The sequence below is a fragment of the Perissodus microlepis genome, chromosome 11 (genome assembly GCF_051167445.1).
Source record: "Perissodus microlepis isolate ML-2025 ecotype Zambia chromosome 11, ASM5116744v1, whole genome shotgun sequence".
NCBI lineage: Eukaryota > Metazoa > Chordata > Actinopteri > Cichliformes > Cichlidae > Perissodus > Perissodus microlepis.
The window spans coordinates 26,339,922-26,363,153 of record NC_140471.1 but is presented as its reverse complement, the minus strand read 5'-3'; the positions used below and the strand labels follow the sequence as shown (position 1 = coordinate 26,363,153).

Here is a 23,232-nt window from a genome sequence, read left to right as displayed (position 1 = left end):
TTACATGTCTAAGTTATAAGCTGTTCAATGAATTAGTAATTTGAATTTTAGGGCAGCAAAACGTCCCAAAACATTTGGGACAAAGGCAACAAAAGGCTGAAAAGGTAAGTGGTCCTAAAAAGAAGCAGCTTGAGGAACATTTTACAGCTAACTAGGTTAACTGCAACAGGTCAGTAAGATGCCTGGGTATAAAAAGAGCCTCTTTGAGAGGCAGAGCTTTCCAGAAGTAAAGACAAGAAGAGTTCCACTAAACTGCAAAAAACTGTCTACAAATTGTGGAATAATTTCACAATTTAATGTTTCTCTACTTAAAATTTCAACATCTCATTATCTACAGTACATAATGTCATCAAAAAATCCTAAGAATTCAAAGAACTTACTGTGCGTGAAGCCCAAGGCTGAAGATCTCTATTCAATGGCTGTTTTGCACAGGTTAAAGAAGACTTCTAGAAAACATTGTTTGTGAACATATTTCACCATACTGTAGACAAATACAGGTTAAAGCTCTATCATGCAAAAAAGAAGCCATATGTGAACATGATCCAGAAATGCTGGCATCTCCTTTGGACAGAAGCTCATTGACTGAGGAAAAGTAGAAAACTGTTCTGTGTTCAGATGAATTTTGAAATTCTTTTTGGAAAACGTGTAAGATGATCCAGCCTAAAGAGCACAGAGACCACTGTGTTTGTGATCAGCGGTGAGTTTAAAAACTTGCAATTCTGACAGTTGGATTGGTCTTAAAGGTATATACAGGTCTAAGAGAAACATATCCTCCTATCCAGATGACCTCTTTTTCAGGCAAGTTCTTTTGTATTTCAACAAGACTATACTAAACTGCACACTGCAATTAGATGTGTTGTTACCATAAAATTCAAAATGACCTTATGTTTTCCTTAAAATTACACATTTTTCTCAGGTCAAACTGTTGATATGTTTTCTATGTTTTATTGTAAATAAAATCTGGTCTTGAGCAACAGTTATCCAGGCTTTCTGAAGGTCTTTTGGGAGGTGTTCTGGGGATTTGGTTTGGACATTAGCTGGCTCAAGAGTTGGGCGTTCATCTTGTAATCGGAAGGTTCGAGCCCCGGCTCCGACAGTGTAGGTCGTTGTGTCCTTGGGCAAGACACTTCACCCGTTGCCTACTGGTGGTGGTCAGAGGGCCCGGTGGCGCCAGTGTCCGGCAGCCTCGCCTCTGTCAGTGCGCCCCAGGGTGGCTGTGGCTACTCTGTAGCTTGCCATCACCATTGTGTGAATGTGTGTGTGAATGGGTGGATGATTGTGTATAGTGTAAAGCGCTTTGGGGTCCTTAGGACCAAGTAAAAGCGCTATACAAATACAGGCCATTTACTATTTACCATTTATTTCCCTCATTTTCAGTCCAGTATTTATACCTGCTTTCAGAAGAATGTTTTGGTTTGTTGGTTTGTTTGTTTGTTAAGCCACTTAACTGTGACATATGAATCATTCAAGAATTTAAAAAAGTCAACAAAAGCAATGGATGAACCAGTATTGTGTCTGCACATAACAGACTAGCAGCCTGTCAAGAAAAGTTATCTTTTCTTGACAGGCATAAAAAAAACTTTTACATTTCCCAATGGACTGATAGCTAAAACTTTCTATATCTCTTAATGTACACTCTGTACTAAAAAATAAATATATAAATCAGGAAACTGGACAAGCAGAGGATAAAAGAAGAAGTGGCAGGCCTATAAAAAAACTGTCTGCCACAGATGAACAGTATCTGAAAATGGTTTCCTTAAAAAAGAAGGGAAAATCCAGCAAAGACCTGGCACAGGACCAAAGACATCTGGACCTTGACTTGATCCATCTACTGTTCACTGAAGCTTCAGTAGGTGCATGGTGATTTACCATGTATGCAGCAATATCTGGAAACTGCCTCATTGGCAACAGCTTCATTTGTCAATATCACAATGCCAGTGCATTAAAAACAGGGATAAAAACACACACAATGGAACACTATCAGTCATGGATTTACATCCTCTAGATTACTGAAGCAGCGTGGGATCATATTGAGAGAGAACAGAACAAAATGAAGCCAACATCCAAAGAAGAGCTTTGAATGTCCTTCAATGAGCCTGGGAACTATTCCTGAAGACTGCTTAAAGAAATAACAAGAAAACCTGCACAAGAGAGTTCAGGCTGTGTTGAAGAATAAAGGTAGTAATACCAATTAATGACTTTAGAGCTCATTAGAACTGTACAAACTCTGAGTTTTTGCTTTATTTGCAGTACAGTATGATGATTCAAGAAATCACTGAACCCTTTTCCCTTTTTCCTAGCAAAGTATACATAAATGAGAGGTGATTACACATTATGTGCTCTATGTATTTTGCACACAGAGCACTGTACTTTGCACAAAGGTGTATGTCCTGTGCCAACTGTGCAAAAGTACATACAGTACAGTTATCACAGTATATTATCATGTATTGTGATAGCAGCTTTTAAAAAAATAATTTTAAAAAAATCAGCGTTACACACATCCTGAACAGTTTTTAAATTTTAACTCTCCAAGATCAATAGAAATCAAATAATATTAATGACAGTAACACAGTAGTCCATTTTGACAAAGTAAGATGTAAATGCAATACAATATTTTTTGAAGAAAAAAAATTACGCAATCGATGGATTTCAAAAGACCACTTCCGCTTGATTGACCGGGGGTCATCAACACTTCCTCAAAAAGCTTTGATGCAACTTCTGAGGAGTGCGAGGTGTTGCGAGACATAACCGTCCTTGAGTTGTCGGCTTCAGGCCTTTGCAAACCAGAGTGACGTCACACTGGGTGTGCAGCGCGATCCTGAATCAGTGCGTGGCAGACTGGGTCGGGCTGGGCCAGCAGCGAAGGAAGGTGGAAAAAGAAGAAAAACTTCTGGGTCGAAAAGGAATGATGTGGGATTCCGCGGAGCTTCTGCGCTCCCTTTCATTGCGCTGCGCTTCCACTTCAGAGAGAAATCACTGAGCTGCTCGAGTTTCCACGGAGTGGGTTTTCGTTTGGAGAGCGTGGTGCCAAAGTTGTCGCCCAGCAAGCTTGAATGTCAACACTATGGATCAGTCCGTCGCAGTTCAAGAAACTTTAGAAAGGGAAGAAAACTGCATCATGGTATCCTTCCCGACTCACACGCATTGGTTCGTGGTTGACCAGCGAATCAAACTATAGATTACATGCTTCCAAAAAACCGCGTTTGACTGGCGCAACAGCTTTTCTGTCTGCTGAGCTCGAAATGGGGCCTGTTGGGTTGTGCCACTTGGCTGTCATCTTTCTGACTAAAGAGTATCTTTACTTAGGCTTCTATCCGGGCATTGCAGTTGAGTGCACATGGAGTTTATTGGTGCTTTTGTTTTTAGATTAAAAACTAGTCTAGTCAGCAGTTCCTTCAAATAGGTAACATGTACTCAATACTGTAGTGAGACACGTTGTCCACAAGGTGGCAGCTGTGTGCTTTGTCTTTGTTGTCAGTGCTGGTGATCCTATAACTTCACTGTCATTGTCTTAAAGTAAGATGTGCATAAAAATATGTTTTCAAAACAAGGTGCAGAGAGTAGTTACTGTTACTGTCATTCCTCTTTTAATAATATGGTAATAACATGAAGTGTTGCATAATACCATAAGGAGTTTGGGAAGAGATACTGAAGCCAAGTTAAGAAGAGAGGATTTGAGCTAGCAGCAGTATGGCTTCATGCCAAGGAAGTGCCCTGCAGACATGATTTTTGCTTTAAGAGTGCTGATAGAGAAGTACAGAGACGGTCAGGAGGAGTTGTGCTGAGTCTTTGTGGGTCTAGAAAAATCATATGATAGGGTGCCAAGAGAGAAACTTTGGTGCTGTATGAGGAAGTCAGAAGTGGCAGAGAAGTATGTGAGGGTGATGCAGGACATGTATGAGGACAGCAAGACAGAAGTGAGGGTAGGAGTAACAGATGGGTTCAAAGCGGGGGTAAGATTGCATCATGGTTCGGCTCTCAGCCCCTTCTTGTTTGCAGTGGAAATAGACAAGTTAACAGTTACTGCAGACGTTGTGATCTGCAGTAAGAGTAAGGAGCAGGTGGAGGTATGATTTTGGGAAAAGAGGAATAAAAGTTAGTAGAAGTGAGACCAAATACATTTGTGAGAATGAGAGAGGGCCAGGTCTAAGATGCAAGGTGTTGAGGGAGTGAGGTAGTTTAAATACCTAGGGTAAACCATCCAAAGTGACATATGGTTTTGAGACAGTGGCACTGATAAAAAAAAAAAAAAAGTCAGGAGACAGCTGAGAGCTGGAAAGATTTTTGTTGCGAACGACCAGGACAGGATTAGAAATGAGTATATCAGAGGCACGGCTCAGTTTGACTGGTTTGGAGCAAAAGGGGAAAGGGTCTTGAAGATGGCGCTGCGAGGCTCCCTCCAGGTGAAGACCACAAGATTCATGGATGTTGTGAAGGAGGACATGCAGAGGGTTGGTGTGACAAAACAGGATGCTAGGAATAAGATGATATGGAGGCAGATGATCTGTTGTGGCAACCCCTAAAGGAGGAGGAGAAGAACGTGAATTGTTGCGTGTAAACGGGGAGAGGAAATTTGATCTATAAATATGTTTATTAGCCTTATTTATATGCTGACATACAGATGTACTGGTTTATACTTTTGATATTACTCTGTGAAATTAAGAAATACTGTAAAAAGTGCAATAGTTACTTGTAAGGAATAGAAATCCAATTTAATGTTCCCACTGTAGTAGACTTTGCTGAAAGGTCTTTTTTTTTCTGGCAGATAAATATGATATTAAACATGAAGTGTAAACAACATATTTCTCCTTAACTAAAACGTAATCATGCTGTCCAATGTGATGTCCTCTTTGATGATACTACAGAGAGCAGACTGCTGGGGCTCGTGGAGTCTGCAAACGAGCATGCGTAAGTTTTAGTGGCTTGGTGGGAAAAAAATATCTCTGACATGAGTTCTTTGCAGTTTGTTTGAATTCAGTCTAAAAAGTGTTTTCGAAGAAGAGTGGGTGGCAGCAGTACCACCCACTGCTGCCACCCACTGCTTAACACTGTACACTACAGAGTTACACTAACCTGCCTGACAAAGGTACCACAGTCATGCTCTGTAGGGATATTTTTTAGTGTGCATGTGTTAGCTCTAGTTAGGCAGAGAACTAACGGAAATACAGACTTCATTAAACAAATCTTAAAATTACAATGTAATGTTTTTACAGAATCTTTATTTATACCCATCGAAGAATGGCAATTACTGCTGACGATGTATTGCTGGAGGCCATAATACCCATCTCTGTCGACTTTGCAGTTGTCACAGGTGAATAGTGTTTAAATATTTTTAGCTCATCTCAAATAAATATTCCCTTATGCTATTTCAACAGTGTACCTAATCAAAAATAATGTGACGGTAATTTCTCTGAAACATATTTCTCATACTACAATCTTTTTAGTTTCCTCACCAGAGGAACTTGTGGTTGTGGGTGAGTGTGCTAGTTTCCATTACAGCCCAATTAGAAATAAGCTGCATAACTGGTGCACCACACGATAATGAACATCTTGTTTTCGCCCCCTGCATTCTTCTTCTGATTTTAGGTGCTGATACCAGAGTTAGAATAAGCTACAAGGATGAAGAATTCGACCTCAAACTTCCTTTTGGCTCCAACTCGCGTCTCTTCCTCAGCGAAGTCAACAAGGCGTGGAGCGGTAGGTTAGCCCCTATATGATGTGTTTACATGACATCCAGCAAGAAACAAGAATAACCTTTGAAAGCTGTCGGTTCACTGGAATCAAGTATTAATTCACAGTAGCACCAGCATCTTATTTGTTTAAGACAGGTTATTTGAATCTTAAGTGAAGAAGAGTGTGAAAAAGCACAAATATTTTGCTGTAGTAACCTATGTGAAACAATACCTATTGAGTTAATAACCTAGAGGTTATATTATTCTGGAAAACCACATAATATATCTATTTGGAAAAAGACTCCTGGTTATTGCTGTTTTGGTGGTGACACTTCCCTGTGCGAGAATTGCTAGCAGGCAGAGAGGGAAGGGTGGAGTTTGGACAGTATACGCTGTTCTTACTTAATCTTTGTGCACATAGCTTTTAGCAATGGGACATGAAAATTAGACATGACAACAGTTAACAGGATAAGTTACTTCCTTTTTATTAGTTAATTTGCACCACAATTTTACAGCCTGCTTTCTGTTCATCTGAAAGTATCAGGCCGTTAAAGGTCAAAGATGGTGTGCTTTGTTATGGATGTGCCGCTTTTCCCACCGGTTCGCCGTTTTCATGGTGGAAGTCCCAAATGAACACAAGCAAAGACTGATGTGGGGTTTTTTTTGCGGTATTCCAAGTAGAGCCCCAAAGGCTTTTAATTTGCTGTGGGAGACCAGTGATGGAAAGAACAAATGGCATGCCGGCTGTTGTTAAAAAGAAAAATTCTCACGGTGAGCCCATAGAGGTGAATTTAAGCATGGAGGTTGACTTACAAGGCAATTTACTATGAAAACAAGACAAGGAATTTAAGGTGGTAGCTTTAAAATAAAGTTGCAAAATGCAACTTTTCTCATTCTTAACACTTTTCGTGTTGCCTTAAAGCGCACACCAGGCTCTTGTCAAATTTCTCATTAAGGCAAGAATCATTTACAGTTCTTTTATCATTCTTTTCCTCCCTGCTTTTTTTCACAGATGTTTGCAGGACTCCCACACAGATACCCAAGTTTGACTGGATTACCAAGTACCACAAAGACACTAGAGGACGGGGAGTTGTCAAACAAGCCCTCGCACCCATCGGCACAACTCTCACTAAACTCAACCAGCACGGAAAAACAGGTTTTTCACCTTATTTTAATTCGTATGTGCCGTCTGCCAACGTCTCCCTATGCAATAAAATGAACTGCACTAGAATTGGTCCACCAGCATCTGTGCAGTGGATGTTGGGACGTGTTCTCCATTTTGTCTTTTCGTGTGTGCAGTTTTTGCGTGTCAGTATTGCATCATAAATTACATCCAATTTTGCAAATGCCACTTCCTCTGAATTCAACTGACTCCATCTGAACGTGAGTTGAAAGGAGTCGAAAGGACAGCTTGACGTGACAAAGCATGAAAACCACAGGAATAACCTGTATTTTTAATTTGTCCCTTTTTCATTCAATGCGCCACAGTAAACTAGAGAGCGAGAGCTCACAGGGCCAACAGGCCTAACAGAAAATGTAGAGCAGTTATTATTAACTGCTATTAACAATGAAAGAAAAAACATAACAAATTGCGAAGCCATGTGAGATATCTGAGTGTTTTTGTGCATTGCTTCTAAACAGAAAAGCTTCCCAACTTGTGTATGTTCCTCATGCTGTGTGATTTTAAGCAGATTTTAATCAATCATTATGCTTGTGCATTCTGTTTTACTGGCATGCTACTGCTGACAAGTATCCAAAACATGGAATGACCTTATACAAATCACACCGCATGTGATACCGTGTAAAACTCTGCGTGCAACATCTTTTGTCAGTCAAGTGCCACACAAACACACTTACCTCCATAACAAATAAACAAAAATAATTTTTAAATATGTATCTCTCGGTATATATTTCATTTTCCTAATCTAATGCAATGTTGTTGAGTCTTCCGATTTCAATCTGCATAGTCGATTAGATTTGTTTCGGTGTCTTATCTCTGCAGCGGTGGGAGTGTAAACTCCTCCCACTACTATAGCGTTTGGATTGAGACTGAGTGGACGTTGGTCTGCACAGAATGCGTGGGAGCAATAAATGGAGATGTCTATGGAGATGAGAGACTTTGGTATGAAAAAAAAAACCCAACCTATTCCTGGTTTAATTTGTTAATTTTGAGGAGGTGAAAGAAACGCCGGGGTCCCTGCCATCCGGCCGGGATAAGCTTGCTTCCTAGTTAATGCTAGCGTGCAGTTCTAGTTCTTCTGTCAAGAAATGCTAACTTTAGCCTCATTAGCTTAAGTGCTTATCGATGAAACTGGGTAATTTTACATCCATGTAGCACTGTGTTCGATACATTGTTTTTTCGCCGCGAATCATAGAATCATAGGCGCTCGGTTAAAAAGAACAACAGCTAGCACTAGCACAGACTTCAGCACCGCGATATCATCGTCATTGTGTGGTTTTAAAAGAAGTGGAACACCTGTTAGGAAAAATGTTGCAACAACACGTTTTAGTGACACATTGTTGTGTCGTTCACCGAGAGGCTCTTTTTTTGTCTTGAATTTTGAGCCATTTGCACTTGTTGTCAGGGTATTTCCACGTTCACCCATTCACTCCCGACTTATCCTCGTAGCCGATTTAGCTTGTTAGCTTCAATCAGTTGCCTGTAAACTTTGTTCCCACCGGCTCTCTCTGTTATTATAGGTCTCTGTTTACTGTCTGCTTCGCCTTCAAAAAGAAAAGTCTGCATGTCATCCAATTAAAATATATGACGCTCCAACCGTTTATTAAGCAGATGTAAATTTACAGTTAAGTATTAAAAGAAAAAAATAATTCATATGAGCAATCCGACGTGTTTCTGCTTGTGAAGCAGTGTAATGATGAACTTTGGCCGGTTGTATTTTGTAGAGATATTCCTGCGTTAATACGGATAGAAGAGTTTGCCATTTATGCTACGAGTAGCTGCACACATATAGAGAGGCATCCTGTGACAAATGGAGTGAGCAAGAGGTCATACAGCTGGATTTCCGCTGTATGGGTAAAGATACTAAAGCCTGTGCAGGATGTACCATATAATGTTTTAAACGCATAACCTCATACTGGTTGTACTGTTTTTAACTGTAAATTGTTTTTTTCATCTAACAGATAAGCAGCTGTACTTTAAGCGAGAGAGAGAAAAACTGTATGTCTTTAATAAGGTGCATGCAACAGTATAACACCACAAGGTTTTGCAGTCATTTCCTTGCTGATTTGAGTATGCAGAAATATGATAAGATCTCCAGTCAGTAGCATGTGTGCATTTAATGCCACAAGATTTGTTTCAAAAGTTGTCTGCACTGCAGCAGGTATTCAAAAGTTTGTAGTGAAGTAGAATGGACATACACATCCAGTGACTTTTATTTATTGATGCATTTTGTGTGACACTGGGTAAGTGCTGTTTGACAGCTGCGTGTGGGTTGTGTGTGCAATAAGAGCGTCTTTTGTAGTGTTTTCAAGAGCAATTTCACAGTTTGCTGGAAGTTCTGTCAGTCAAATAAAGGGATTTTCTTGTTGACTGAAACAACAGAGTTGCTGTTTTTTAATTAAAATGTCAGAGTGTTAGTGTAAGGATTTTTAAATAGGGCTTAAAATGGCTTGAACTCTTAGCACCTTTTTTTTTTATGTTGACCTTTTCTTGGGGTTTGGTGCACATGTCACAACCTGTCTTATTGGTAATTAGAGTGACATTTCCTAAAACAACGATGCAGAAAAAGTGACATCAACTGCCTGCTGAGGTGAAAGTAACAGCAGACTTTGATGCTGCAGCTGTTCTGCCAAAAGACATGTCTAATAAAAAAAGAAAATAATCTATAAAACCAGTTTTATTAGCACGTATTTTTGCTTTACTTTATTAAAATTATTATCTTATTATTGTTTGTGTTTCACTGGTTTATGCCTTGTCTGCTTTGTTGTCTTACTTCTTTAACCTTGTGTTTTACATAAATATGATTTCCTTTTTCCTTTTTTTTTCATGTCTCAAATGCTGCACATAGAAAAGAGTTACACACATATTGTAAAAACAGTAAGAGACCAGTTGGTTTTAAGTTTGTCATTTTGAAACAATTTTTGAGAAAAGAAATTCACTGTTGTGTTTTTTTTTAATGTAGATTGTATCTACTCTTTCGGGTCATTGCTTTGTACTGTCTAATGTAGCTTATTATAACTTTGTAGAATTTAATTTCCTGCTCAGAGAACCTGGCTTTCCCTTTCACTGGAGCCAGCTGTCTTGCCTGCCAAGCTTCAGGAGACAGGGGCATGCTGTCTAATACTTCGCACTCAGCCATTAAATCCAGCTACTTGGAATGCAGAAACCGTATCCATCTGCAGGAGGAAGCCTCAGTCGATTGCCCCCAACAACTAAGCTCTGACTTGGCATTTTTACGATTTACTTATATTTATTCACATTTAGCTTCATTTTATTCTTACATTTTGGTTGTTTAAAGGCTGAAATATGAGTTTATTAATAAAATATCTTAACTGGCTAAATGAAAATAGTACTTTGTTTCACTGTGCAGGCAGTTATGATTGCATAGCTGTCCTGCAATCATGTAATTAACCATTCTGAATGTGTTTTATCTGTCTTGCTTTTCCTGAACAGAGAAATCATCAGACAAAAAAGTAACTTCAGAAAAGGAGAAAGGTTCCAACGGTGGCACACAGAAGTCCAGAGCGTCTGCCAACCAAGATAGGTAAGGAGGCCTTGAGAATCTTTTCATAATTTTTCAAGGGTGGGGAAGTCTTGCATTATACCCACACTAATACAGTTATATTTTAATACAAAGACAAAGACGGTGTCTGTTTTCGGTCCTGCTTTGCTTTGAGTTAATGTCTATTCTCTGTGATGGAGTTAAGTTTCAGAATGTTCCTGGAAGACTGTATGATATGGGCATATTACATTTTCTCCTTTCAACTTAGCTCATCCCATATTGACCACCTGGAAATAGAGATTGTTGTTTTTGTTGTGTTGAACTGCTGTACATTAAGACTGTAGCTCTCCAGTAAGTATGGCTTAATGCATTTAGGCTAAAGACTATGCTGACTGTTAATACACAGCTGGAGATGAGCATTTCTAGCATCTCCCTAATCTCCCCCACCGCAAAAAAAAAAAAAAAAAAAAAAAAGAAAGAAAGAAAGAAAACAACCCTCTGTGACTCAGTTTTTCCATCTCAAATCACACACGTTATTTCTTCTCTGGTGTGCAGCCTGGGCATCTCCACTCGAGAGGACCGGGATGACCTGGTGCGATCCTCCAGCCACACCCCATCAAACAAAGCTCACATACTAGCCATGCCGCAGTTTGGCCTGCGCGACAACCTTATCAAGTGTGAGCTGCTGAAAAAAGAGGAACTGTACACTTTCTTGGAAAATCACAGGTATGTTGCTGTTTATTGTTTTTTGTGCCAGTGTGGCCCTGATTAAAAGTGTGTTTGGCTCATTGATAGAGGCACATAGATGTTGGTGATCTTAAAACTCCTGAATATTGCATAAGCATCATCAATATTTAAAAAAAAAAAAAAAAAAAAAAGGTAGCAAAAAATGCTTCCTTGATGATGATGATAAGGCCTTGGTATTCTGGGTGGGGAAGTCTAATCTAAAGAGAAGTGATGTGATCTTTTCCTGTTTGTTCTTCTTGGTCTAAAGCAGTAAGAAAAAGTCACTTTAAGCCTGACAACGTGTACATTATAGTAATTTGTTTTTAAGCCCTACACTGTACACTTTAAAAGTAAAAAAAAAAAACACTCCCAAGTTTCAAACTTAGGTGAGTGCAGATATTTTTAAACAAGAGTTGTATTTCGATGTACTCTGGTGTTCAGTTTGAAAATCGAAAACAGGTTGTAAAATCTGTGGAAAAGATGGTTTATGCATGAAGACTCTGTGCCCACAGTGTAACTGTTAACACAGTTTGGATGATGGAAGTGTTATGTAAAAAGCATGAGTCAACATCTGTGGGCTTGTCTTGCTGCGTGCTAAATTAAGCCACACTGTCTCAGACGTTCTGAACACTCTGGAAATAGCTGTAACCATAATGGAAGGAATCTTGAATATGATAAACATGAGTGAGTTAGATCCAAAAGGGAAATGTTTGTTTCCCATACATACACGTAAAAGGGTATGCTAAATATGTAATGTTGGACATATTTAAAAAGCCGTATATGATTAACAAGAAGTAAGCTAGAGTTGTGCCTTTAGTCAAAAACGGCAGATATTTAGTATCGTGCTTGCACACATGCATTTGTCTGCTTTTGTCTCGTTTTATACTGTATAGTTGGGACACGCTGGGGGAAAAAATCCATGCTGATATGAATATTATGAATAAAAGCTTTAGAAAAGCAGCAGTCCCAAGCTCCCTTTGTGTAAATATAGTTTCAGCTTTTCTCTGGTTAGCTGAGGCTCGGGCTGTGAAAGCAGAAAGTGTTTTAAGGTTCAGTGGCAGTCAGCACAAAATAAAAAGCCCCATGCTGCTCCTGTGAAAGAGCATTTGGAAAACAGCAGCCGCCTGAAGGTCAGAGACGTGGCACATTGAATGGAAGGAAGTTGCCTTTTTTTGAGCTGGACCTGTAGAATAAACCTCAGTGGGGATGTAAATGGCAAGGGCTCGACCCTCTCACAATTTCTCACGGCATGTTGCCTTCAGTATTCCGTTTAAGTTGCAGTGAGGCTGCTCAGTGAACACAAGACATTTATGTGTTTGTCTTTGTACATTTTATGCAATAATATTGATTATTTAAATACAGGAAATGAGGATTTCTCTTTTGCATTTTTTTTTTTAATTCTTTCTGTTTCAACACTGTGTTTTGATTTCAGTGCATTTTCTTTGTTTTCAATTTCGTTTTTCCCTACAGCTCTGCCCTCCACATTGGCCGGTAGCTTAGCAAGTGATGGCCAAGAGTCAGAAAGTGGTGCAGCTCTATTTATGTTAATGGTTTTGTTTATGTGCATATTCTTTATAAAGTATTTACAGTTGTTTTTTAAGATTTAAAAACTAGGTCATTGATTAGTTTGTGTTCTTTTTTTTAAGATAGTGTTACTATCTGCTAACACCTTTGACAAAGACCAACTGATAAATCTGCAGTTACCAGCCTGTAGCTATAAAATAAAGCAAAGCCATGACACTAAATCCCCTTTTCCATGAGTACATTAGTACTTACTCTGACTCGCGACGTTTTTCAGGGTTTTCCATTAGGTCATAGTACCAAGTACTAAAATGGGACCTGCTCGGCCGGGGCTCCAAGCAATCCGAGCAGGTACTAAAATGGGACTTCGTCAGACTGCTTGCCACTGATTAGCTGATCAGTGTCATCATTTGATGAGTTATGAGAGCATCTCGTTCACAAACATTCAAACCGCCATTTAAAAAAGAAGAAAAAGAAAGAAATTGCTACAAAAACAACACAGTGGTTCCCGAGTCTGAGGAAAAGCCACAGACTGAGCAGCAGGTATATTCTTGCCGTTTGTGTCACATACCAATTACATCAAGGGACACTCGGGCGCGTTGTTGTAACAACAGCCGAGCACATTAGGTTGGACTCGATTGTAATGGAAAACCAGTTGATTCGAGTCTAGTCTTGGCAAGTTGCGCTGAGTAGGTCCTAATGGAAAAGGAGTTTAATTGGAGATATCTGTACATGTTGTGATGAAAACAAACGAAGAAACTTGTTTGTTGTTGTTGGTTTTTTTGTTTGTTTTTTCCCAAATCCCCCAACATAATTTCTTTGTCCACATGATTGCAGTCTTCTTGCATCAATGATGCGGTCAAACAGAAACATACTATTATTTAGCCGCACTTATCTAGTTAACTGGCTAATATGGCATCGCAGCTCCACAGCCGCACCAACTAGTCATCTGTATATGTTGTGTTACAAATTGTTGTAACACACTATTTTAACATTGTTGATTAGTAAAGTAAAGTTTAAAACTCAATAAACACACAGTTATAAAAAAAAAACAGTGTTGATTATTTCCCAACCTCTAATGTCTGAGACAAGTAGAAACTAGATGGTGACACTACTTTCTGCCTGTTTGCCATCATTCAGAAAGTTGCTGACCATTGGTTATCCAAGCTCATGACACCTGCCCACCCAGGATACTGTGTGTCCGGACAGAAACTAAAGAAGTCAAAAGAAAACTAGAAAACTTGACAAAGGAGTTTGAGAGAAATCCTGATCAGTGATAAAAAGGTTGAGGATTGGTGGAGGATTATATGTAGGACTCTTCCAGTATTTGTTGGTTTACCTTTGAAAGCAATTGCTTTCGTTTCAGTTTTTTTTCTCCTATTCATTTTAATAAATGTTACTTCTGCAAAAGTGCAGTTGTGCTCTTAAACATACAAAAAAAAAGAATTAAAATATCTAGAAATGAGTCACTGCTACAATAAAGCAGCAGGGCATAAGCTTGATATAGACTGACATTATTGTTTCACCATTTTAGCCTCCTAAAGTGGAAACCACTGAGGGAGGGGGAGGGGCAAAGGAGGAGCCCATCAAAGCTATAATTTTATTCCTTTGTTTTGTGCTCACTTTTCATCATTCTTTTGTTTCAGCTTTTTTCTTGGCACATACAATGTGAACGGACAGGCACCAAAGGAAAGCCTCCGTCCTTGGCTGAGTTGCACTCCCGAACCCCCTGACATGTACTGCGTGGGGTAAGTCATATTCTCCTGCTGAAGAATAGCTGTGCACTGCTCCGCTTAATCCTATTACAAAGACAGACATTTACTCCTCAAACCTCTGACAGATGCATGCAGCCGTTGAGCCAGTTTTAAGTGCTGAAGACGCCTGCCCACTGATTTTTGCACTGTGTATCCACTAATCCGGCCTGTTTCAGTTTACCGCTTTGGTGTTAAGGAGCCAAAAAGTTTAGTCAGTACCATAGCACTTCTGGATGAAGTGGAAATCAAACCCTTAAAGTTTCACCATTTGCCCTTTTTTGCAGTTTTCAGGAGCTTGACCTCAGCAAAGAGGCTTTCTTCTTCAATGACACCCCCAAGGAACAGGAGTGGACAAAAGCTGTGTCTGAGGCATTGCATCCAGATGCCAAGTATGCCTTAGTAAGGATTTTTTTTTTCTCCCTCACATCTTGCAGTTCATCGCTATTGCGAATGTCACGATTCACCCCACTGATCTTCATTTTAGAGGGGATGTTTGGTTTTCTTCTACATGGACAACAGTCACACTTTAAAATAGATTCCTGAAACTGATACAATGCATGCGTTACAGTTTCAAGAACTTCTAGCACCACCTTTCTGTGGTAATAATAATTATCATACAATCTTATTACATCGATTATTACTCAGTTTATTTCTAATAGGAGTTATTATATCCCTGTTGCTTTCATAAGCTTAGTCAGACCTTAGGTTTTAGGTTACTTTTTTGATCTGCCTCTTTTTCTTGTCTTTTGTCTTCACTTTTGTGTTCTTCCTCATTCTCAGAGTACTGACCAGCACATTAGCTTCCTCTTTTTATAGCTCTGGTTGTTTTTTTTATTCAAGTCGCCTTAAACGCTACATGATATATGCCAGGTCACCATCCTGTCAGTTTGTTGGATTTTTTTTTTCTGCATCCACTGCGAGTTCTCTGACTAAAGCACACTTGGCTGCTCTGTTTCTGACACTTTAACTCTTACATAAGTTAAAGCTATTATGAAGTACTTTGTGCTCCTCATACCCAACTGTGTCTTATTCTGAGATGTGATTCTCCGCTTCCGTTTTACTGTTCCTAGTAGTTGACACTGACAAAGTGCTGATATAAGCAACAGAAACTGCACTAAAGCAACTCTGATCATGTCTTGTGGCTACACCATCTCTTGAGTTCCAGTGCAACATCAAAAATGTTTTCATTTAACCGCAAGAAATCATTTGTATACTGTTGGTCTGTTTCTGCAGGTGAAGTTGGTGCGCCTGGTGGGCATTATGTTGATCTTCTTTGTGAAGAAGGAGCATGCAGAATTCATCTCAGACGTGGAGGCTGAGACTGTAGGCACTGGCATCATGGGGAGGATGGTAAGGACAGTATTTCAAACTCTATTTGTGCACAAGTCATCATATAGGTTTCTGGTATTGTGCAAAGTCATTAAGTTGATGTCTGTGGTGTCTGACCACGGGATTTGGTTGCGTGACGGTTAACACTGTTGCCTCAGAGTAAGAAGTTGCTTGGTTCAAATCCAGCATCTGGCCAGGACCTTTCTGTGTGGTGTATGAATGTGCTCCCCATGCATGTGTGGGTTCTCTCCAGGGTACTCACACAGTCAAAAGCAATGCATTTAGTCAGGGTTAGGTTAATTGATGATTCTATATTGCCTATGGGTTTATAATCAGGAGTGCACATAAGTGGTCCGCAGGTGCGCATTCGCTGTCAAAATAAAAGACGCACACCAGATAAGAAGTTGCAATGTGCATTTGCGTCCATATAAAAGGCACTGTTTTTGTCCGCTAGAGTGGGATTTTCACGGCATGTTCTGCACCAGATCTCTGTGCGTTCATCATTTGTTTGAAGCCAGCTCACCTCCTGCAACCACTTTTCTGAGAATATGCGCTTCTTTTGAGGTTCGGACTCCTTCTGACATTTCTTTGGAGGTGGAGGAACACCAAAGTAATTGCTGAAAGGAGCTTGCTTCTTCGACATCTTTAAGAGTTCTAAACAAATGTCCTCCTCCAGAAAATCTTATGTACGCAAACGCGCGTTGCAACTTAACTTATCTGGTGCGCATCTTTTATTTTGACAGCGAATGCGCACCTGCGGACCACTTATGTGCACCCCTGTTTATAATGGACCTGTCCAGGGTGTTCACCACCTCTTACCTCATGGTAGCAGTAATAGACTCCAGCCGCACCATGACCCTGAATCTGAGAAATGATTGGATGGAATTGGAAATCATTTTTTAGAAATAAACCATATAGAGTCAGGAGCTTTAGGTCAGGGGTTCTCAACATTTTGTGGGCTAAGGACCTGGCACAGGGAAAACATTCTTTAAGGATCCCCAAAAATCCTATATTTTGTTGGGTTGGGCTTACTGTCAGGTGATCATGTTGGCTTATCAGCCAAGCTATGCAAGCAGCAGGAAAAATTCATTTTACCCTAATATTATTGAGGGATTTCCCCCACCCAGATCAGTTGACATATTCCACAATTCTATTAGCATTTATATTCAGCTAGAAATGATGTAGGAACTAGTACCGGCTGGTTTTACTGCATAAATTGGCAAATATTCTGCAGTGCTTGGGTGTGGGTCCTTGTACACATTCTGCCTTTCTGTTTTAGATTATGTCAATAGCATTGTTTTAGTTCCACATTGAAATGATTTTCCTCATATACATATAAACAGGAAGTGTTGAGTATTAGCATTTACATGAAAATTGAAAGGATGAAAGAAAACAAAAATTGGGCTTATGCTATGATGATGTCTGTCAACTGCCATACAATTTTTTTTTTTATTTTTTTTTTAACTGCCTCATGTATTGCCATTTACCAAGATGGCAATACATGAGGCAGTTTTTAAGCACAAACAATCTCCTGTGATGATGAAAAGGCATCTCTACTTCTTGTGAACTATTCACTTCAGTGCTTATTCATCCATGAAGCTCTTCCTACAGTAGCTTCAACTTTATTTCTCATACACTGGTGCAGGAAAGGTTATTCTTGACTCATGCGACCGTGCTTACTTAGCAGTCCCTGCAGAGTAGAGCAGATGGCTGGCTAGGGACCAGTGGGAGGGGGGTAGAGCTATGTAAGGTCACTCCATCCTTTCCTGCAGTAATGGGACACTAGTTTATGAATTGCAGCAAGAACTATCCAAAACATGCCAAGAATGAAATTGTTTGCATAATATTGCCTTATTGTGTAGCAGATGAGTAAAATCATAGTAAATAAAAACATTTAGTTATTTTATTTTAGTGTTTGCAGAGGTGTTTCAGTGTTTTCTGTCCATTCTAATCAATTACTGATTCACAGGGAAACAAGGGAGCTGTGGCAATCCGTTTTCGCTTCCACAACTCTGATATCTGCGTGGTCAATTCCCACCTTGCTGCTCATGTTGAGGAATATGAGAGACGTAATCAGGACTATAAGGATATTTGCAGTCGTCTCCAGTTTCGCCAACCTGACCTCACCCAGGCGCCACTCACTATCATGAAGCACAAGTAAGTAGCCGTCATTTTAAAATTTACATTGTGAATCAAATTTAAAGATTTATCTTGGAATGTTTACATAGTTATTGTGTCACTAATCCGAATCCAGAGTTTGGCGACCTAACTTCAGAATGTGTCATGCGGTCCTTTAAACCTAAAACATATTTGCTGACACTGTTCATACAAATCAGGTTTCTCGTATTTATGACTATTTGATTTGAATTTGTGTTCTGTTTCTGAATTAGTGTTATTTTATGGATCGGGGACCTCAACTACAGAATTAGTGAGCTTGACGTTGACAATGTGAAGGGTCTCATCAGCAAGAAGGACTTTGAAACTCTACACAGTTTCGATCAGGTAATATTAATTATGGTTTCCTGATGTGTTTTGTATTCAAACGTGTTTGTGAGCAGTGATATTTACCCATTGCGTGTGGTCATCAGCTCAAGAGGCAGATCGACGAGGAGGCTGTGTTTGTGGGATTTGAGGAGGGGGAGATTGATTTCCAGCCCACCTACAAATATGACACTGGCTCTGACAGTTGGGATACAAGGTAATCTTCTCACATGGAGGCATTGTAAGTCATTCTATGTCAGTGTTCGTAGCAAAAGGTAAACTGATAACAGAAAGAAGCAGCAGACATACTATCATTGTAGTTCGAACACTATAGCTGCTTGTGTTATCATCACATTTTTTGTGACACACCAGTGATTCAGGTCAGCCCACATTTCTTTTCCTTCTCTGTTGAGACATTTCTGTCTCATCAATTGTTAAATGGTTGGAGCTTCCTACTCTGCAAACAATTATCCCTCTATTCAGAGCTGCTTAACTCTGGTTTTTGTCTATAGTATTTACTAAAGGATAGCCTCAAGAGAATACCATAGTAGCATTATAATAGAAATGTCAGGCTTGAGGTTGATGACTGCAGTATTGCAAAGACAATGCAGAGTGATTTTTGACCATTAAGACTGTTTAGAAAGCTCTGCTGTGTTTAAAGTTTTTTTTCCATTTTGTTTTTTGATAAAATGTTTGTTGAATACACTCACGGCTACTTTATTAGGTACACATTAGTAGTGTCATGCGTTAATTGTTTCAACAAGGTGATGGAAAAATTCCTCACAGATTTTTATGCATTGACATGATAGCTTCACATAACTGCTGCAGATTTGTAGGCTGCACATCAGTGATGCAAATTAGTTCCACCACATCGCAAGGGTGCTTTATTGGATTGAGATCTGGTGACTGTAGAGGCCATTTGAATGCAGTGACATACTGTTATTCCTTGTTACACACACTATTCTGCTGGAAGCAGCCATAGGAGGATAGGTAGACTGTGGTCATAAAGGGATGGACAGTGTTAGTAATTATACTCAGGTAGGTTGAGGTTTAAACTATGCTCCCAATTCTGGAATATTCCAAATAAACCTTCTGGCACCAGTGACCGTGCTATGTTCTGACCTTTTTTCTCCCATACTCTGATGCTTGTTATAAGCTTGTAAATGCCTAAATGTATTGAGCTGCTGTCACGTAATTGGCTGAATGGATATTTTCATTAACAAGCAGTTGAATATGTATACCTAATAAAGTGGCCAGCGAGTGTGTGTACAAGAGCTACATTGCCTAAGAATTGACTTGGGCAATGTAAGGAAAAATGTAAGGAAAAAAACTACATCATCGTCAGTGTCCTTTATAAATTGGTTTAGCCAGCCGATGTGGCCCTGAACTGTGAGCTTTGTTGTGTAATATTCAGTACTCTTGCAACACCTCACAAGAGAATCTCCCTGCAGGGATTGTGTCATTAATTTTGATAATGGATAAATGGAGTCAGAGATAATTCCTGCCTTCATTGTTTTATTGCTTTGTAATAAAATAGACACTTGGGAACTAATGTTTGCCATTTATTTTGAACTTAGTGAAAAATGTCGTGTCCCTGCGTGGTGCGATCGTATCCTGTGGAGAGGAAAGAACATAAAGCAACAGCATTACCAGAGTCACATGACTCTGAAGACCAGTGACCACAAACCTGTCAGCTCCCTGCTCATCATTGAGGTAAATGATTTAGCTGAAGAGCTTTTATTTATTTATTTATTTATTTATTTATTCTGTGGCTTTTTTAAAGTATACATTATTTCTTTGCTTTTACTTAATCCTGTTTTTCTTCATCCTACAGATCAAGAGGATAAATAGTGAGGATTATAAGAAGACCTTTGAAGAAATTGTTCGTGATATTGACAAAATGGAGAATGAATGCATTCCATCTGTAACCTTGTCCAAGCGAGAGGTAAAGTTTCACCTTACGATTCTCCCTGGCATTAAATTAAAATACATAATAATAAAAATAATGAAAGAGTGCATTATGCAGACATTCAAAGGATACAATAGCTTCACATGATCTGAAGGAAAAACTTTTTTTTTTATCTTGCCTCATAAATCTGCTTTTTTTTTTTTTCCCTTTTCTTTTTTTTCTCAGTTCCACTTCAAGGACGTGAAGTTCATGCAGCACCAAGCAGAGACGTTGAGCCTCTTGAATGATGGGCAGGTCCCATGTCAGTTTGAGTTTATTCCAAAGCCGAATGAGTTCACATACAGCAAGCTCTGGCTCACAGCCAACCCCCCCAAAGGCTTTATTGCTCAGGGTGAGTAACACGTCATCGTTGTGTAAAACCAACAAATTTAATTTTAATAAAACATTAATCCATTAGCCTGGTCATATAGAAAGAGACTGACTTGGATTTAAGTGGCAGACTCCTTTGAACTGACAGATTATGCTTATTATAGTGTCTTTGAAATCCTCAAAGAGTACTACGTCATAATTGCTTGTTATGACCACAGTATAACATAACAACTGACTGGAGCAGCCTTCTCTTTAATTTGCGCTTCTCTCTAAATATCTAGGTGGTTCTGTGGATATTGACCTTGAGGTTTTCGTAAATCGCACAACAGCACCTGAGCTTAACTCTGGCAAGCAGGAGATTGAAGACATCCTGGTGCTCCATCTAGAGCGGGGCAAGGACTATTTTATCTCTGTGACAGGAAACTACCTGCCAAGCTGTTATGGCACTTCTATCCATGCACTATGTCAGCTGAGGGAGCCCATTCAAGACATTCCGCAAGAGACCCTCCTTCAACTGGTTAGTGCTCACTTGAAATACCTCTATTGTATTCATTGTTGCCTCAGAGGCTTCATTATAGTAGTTTTGAGGATTGGAGACTAATTAAGCTTTAACTAAACTGCCTTTCATTCTGTTTTTTCCTTCCCAATATCAGGCAGAGTTGCCTATAAAGGAGAACGCAGCAAACACTGAAAAGCCTCTTGACATTCCTAAAGAACTTTGGATGATGGTGGATCACTTATTCCGCAATGCAGTCAAACAGGTCAGAAAATTGATAGTGATGTAACAGTGTTGTAATAAAATCAAACAATACTATGCTCCTACTTTGTTTTATAGTGTCCACTTCATGTGAATTGCACTACACTTGGCTTCCTGCCAGCTTTTTGTGATTAAGGATAAATAGACTGAATGAAGATCCTTGCAATGAATTTATTCTGCTGCATTAGCCACTGCGCTTCAAATAATTTCTTTAGCTGAAGGGAATTTGTGGTGTATAATGAGAGAATGAGTCTGAATGTATTGTCCTCTATTTGCAGGAAGACATATTTCAGCAACCTGGACTCCGGATTGAATTTGCTGAAATAAGGGATTGCCTTGACACAGGGATGCCAGAGTCCCTCCGTATCCTTTCAAAACTATAATAAAATTAGCAGAAAAATATTGTTTGTCCTTATAGAATATTTGAAGAAGTCACAGAGCACAGTCAGTACATATGTTTTATTCTATCTTAAGAGCATTAAATCTATATTGGATGGGTTTTAGCAGCCCTGTAATACTCAACATTCAGGATTTAAATGCAATTAAATTGGGTCTGAAAATTGGGATCTTAGATGACCATAACTTATTACAGAAGCTTGATTTTTCGAATACTCTGTATTGCTGTTTAATCCATGTAATTGCAAACATGTTGTTTTGAATGACACTTAGAATGTAATACTGTTTGTTTTGGGGGGGGGGGGGGGGGTTAAGTATAATTTATGTTGTACTTTTATGTGATATGTAATTTGTTTTTCTTAAAATTTGCTACCTTGACCCTGCTACTCTTGACCTGCAGCGGGTAGTAATCACTCGGTAGCAGAGGCCTTGCTTCTGTTCCTAGATGCCCTCCCAGAGCCTGTGGTTCCCTACTCATTTTACCAACGCTGCCTTGAATGCTGCACCAGCGCCAGCCAGTGTGAGCAAGTAAGGAAAAAAAAGAACAGAGTTAGTCACCCATTTCTACTAATCCTACATTAAATTGTAAAAGTTAAAAGTATTGTATTTTTTGTCTAGGTTATTTCCATGCTACCTCAGTGCCATAAAAACGTGTTCAACTATTTAGCTGCCTTTCTCCGTGAGCTTTTGAAGAATTCTGCTATCAATCGATTAGATGTCAGCATCCTGGGTAAGAAAATGAAGCAAGCGGTTCCTTTGGTTTATAAATGTGTTATTACTACTTTGTGCTTTAGGCAACATTTTACTTTGTGACTTTTTTATTGCTCAGTGTAAAGCTGGGGACTTGTGTAAAGATGTCCTTTGTGCTAATCTGTTCCACCAAATAAAGGTTGATTGTGAACTAAAGTATAGCAGGAAAATGAACTTCAGTTAAAAGAAATGTATCTATTTAAAACATTTTGTCATTTTCTGTGTTACATTCCTTGAAATGTCAAAATTATTACAGACACTATGTTTTTATGAATGATTTCTCTATACTGTGTAATATGAACAATATATTTTCTTTATGTGTAGCCACCATTTTTGCCTCCTTGCTTCTGAAGTCACCTGCAAAGCAGGATCTTGCTGAGAAGAGGAAGACTCAGGAGTTCTTTCAGCACTTCCTGACCCAAAGCTCCTCCTAGATGGAGGGCTTGTCCCCCTTGCTGAAGCTGAACACTAAAAACTGTAAACGTCCAGTATTTGAAATAACTGTAATGATTTGATATCCTCTTTGTATAACTATGTAGAGTTATTACTGTCAGTGATGTTTCTTATTTCTAATCACTTTATTTCAAAGCCAAGTTTGTGATCAGTTGATGCAGAATTTATTGTATATCATTGAGCATATGTCGAAGCCTAACAAATTTTAATGTATGTATATTTTATTTAAAAAGAACAATTTGTATTTTCATGTCTCTGATCTAAAAAGTGTATTGTTTTTATATATAAAATGTCTGGAAACACGTTGTGTGTTGCTAGTAATTTTTTTTTAATCAAAATTGTATTATTCGCTAAAATAAATCAACACTAAATATAAAAGCGAAACCCCTTCCCTGCAATCATCTTATGGAATTTTTTAATATTGTTATTTAGC

The 23,232-nt window shown here is 39.1% G+C and overlaps 1 protein-coding gene across 2 annotated transcripts; it reads left to right on the top strand.

The window, feature by feature from the left end:
* Window positions 1–2,953: 2,953 nt before the first annotated feature.
* inpp5b (inositol polyphosphate-5-phosphatase B) lies at window positions 2,954–23,102 on the top strand. 2 transcript variants are annotated; one of them, XM_084943674.1, is made up of 23 exons: window positions 2,954–3,121; window positions 4,829–4,908; window positions 5,214–5,311; window positions 5,445–5,474; window positions 5,587–5,697; window positions 6,685–6,828; window positions 10,306–10,396; window positions 10,910–11,080; window positions 14,248–14,349; window positions 14,640–14,754; window positions 15,589–15,705; window positions 17,654–17,841; window positions 18,075–18,186; window positions 18,273–18,382; window positions 19,743–19,878; window positions 20,000–20,110; window positions 20,300–20,465; window positions 20,725–20,960; window positions 21,097–21,204; window positions 21,479–21,563; window positions 21,997–22,124; window positions 22,215–22,326; window positions 22,671–23,102. In XM_084943674.1, the coding sequence occupies exons 1-23, from the start codon at window positions 3,065–3,067 to the stop codon at window positions 22,778–22,780; spliced, it is 2,718 nt and encodes a 905-aa protein (XP_084799800.1). In that variant the 5' UTR covers window positions 2,954–3,064; the 3' UTR covers window positions 22,781–23,102. The 2 variants fall into 2 exon arrangements, with proteins under 2 accessions (XP_084799800.1, XP_084799799.1); XM_084943673.1 differs by lacking the exons at window positions 2,954–3,121; window positions 4,829–4,908; window positions 5,214–5,311; ... (1 more) ...; window positions 5,587–5,697; window positions 6,685–6,828 and adding an exon at window positions 6,904–7,794.
* The last annotated feature ends 130 nt before the right edge of the window (window positions 23,103–23,232 follow it).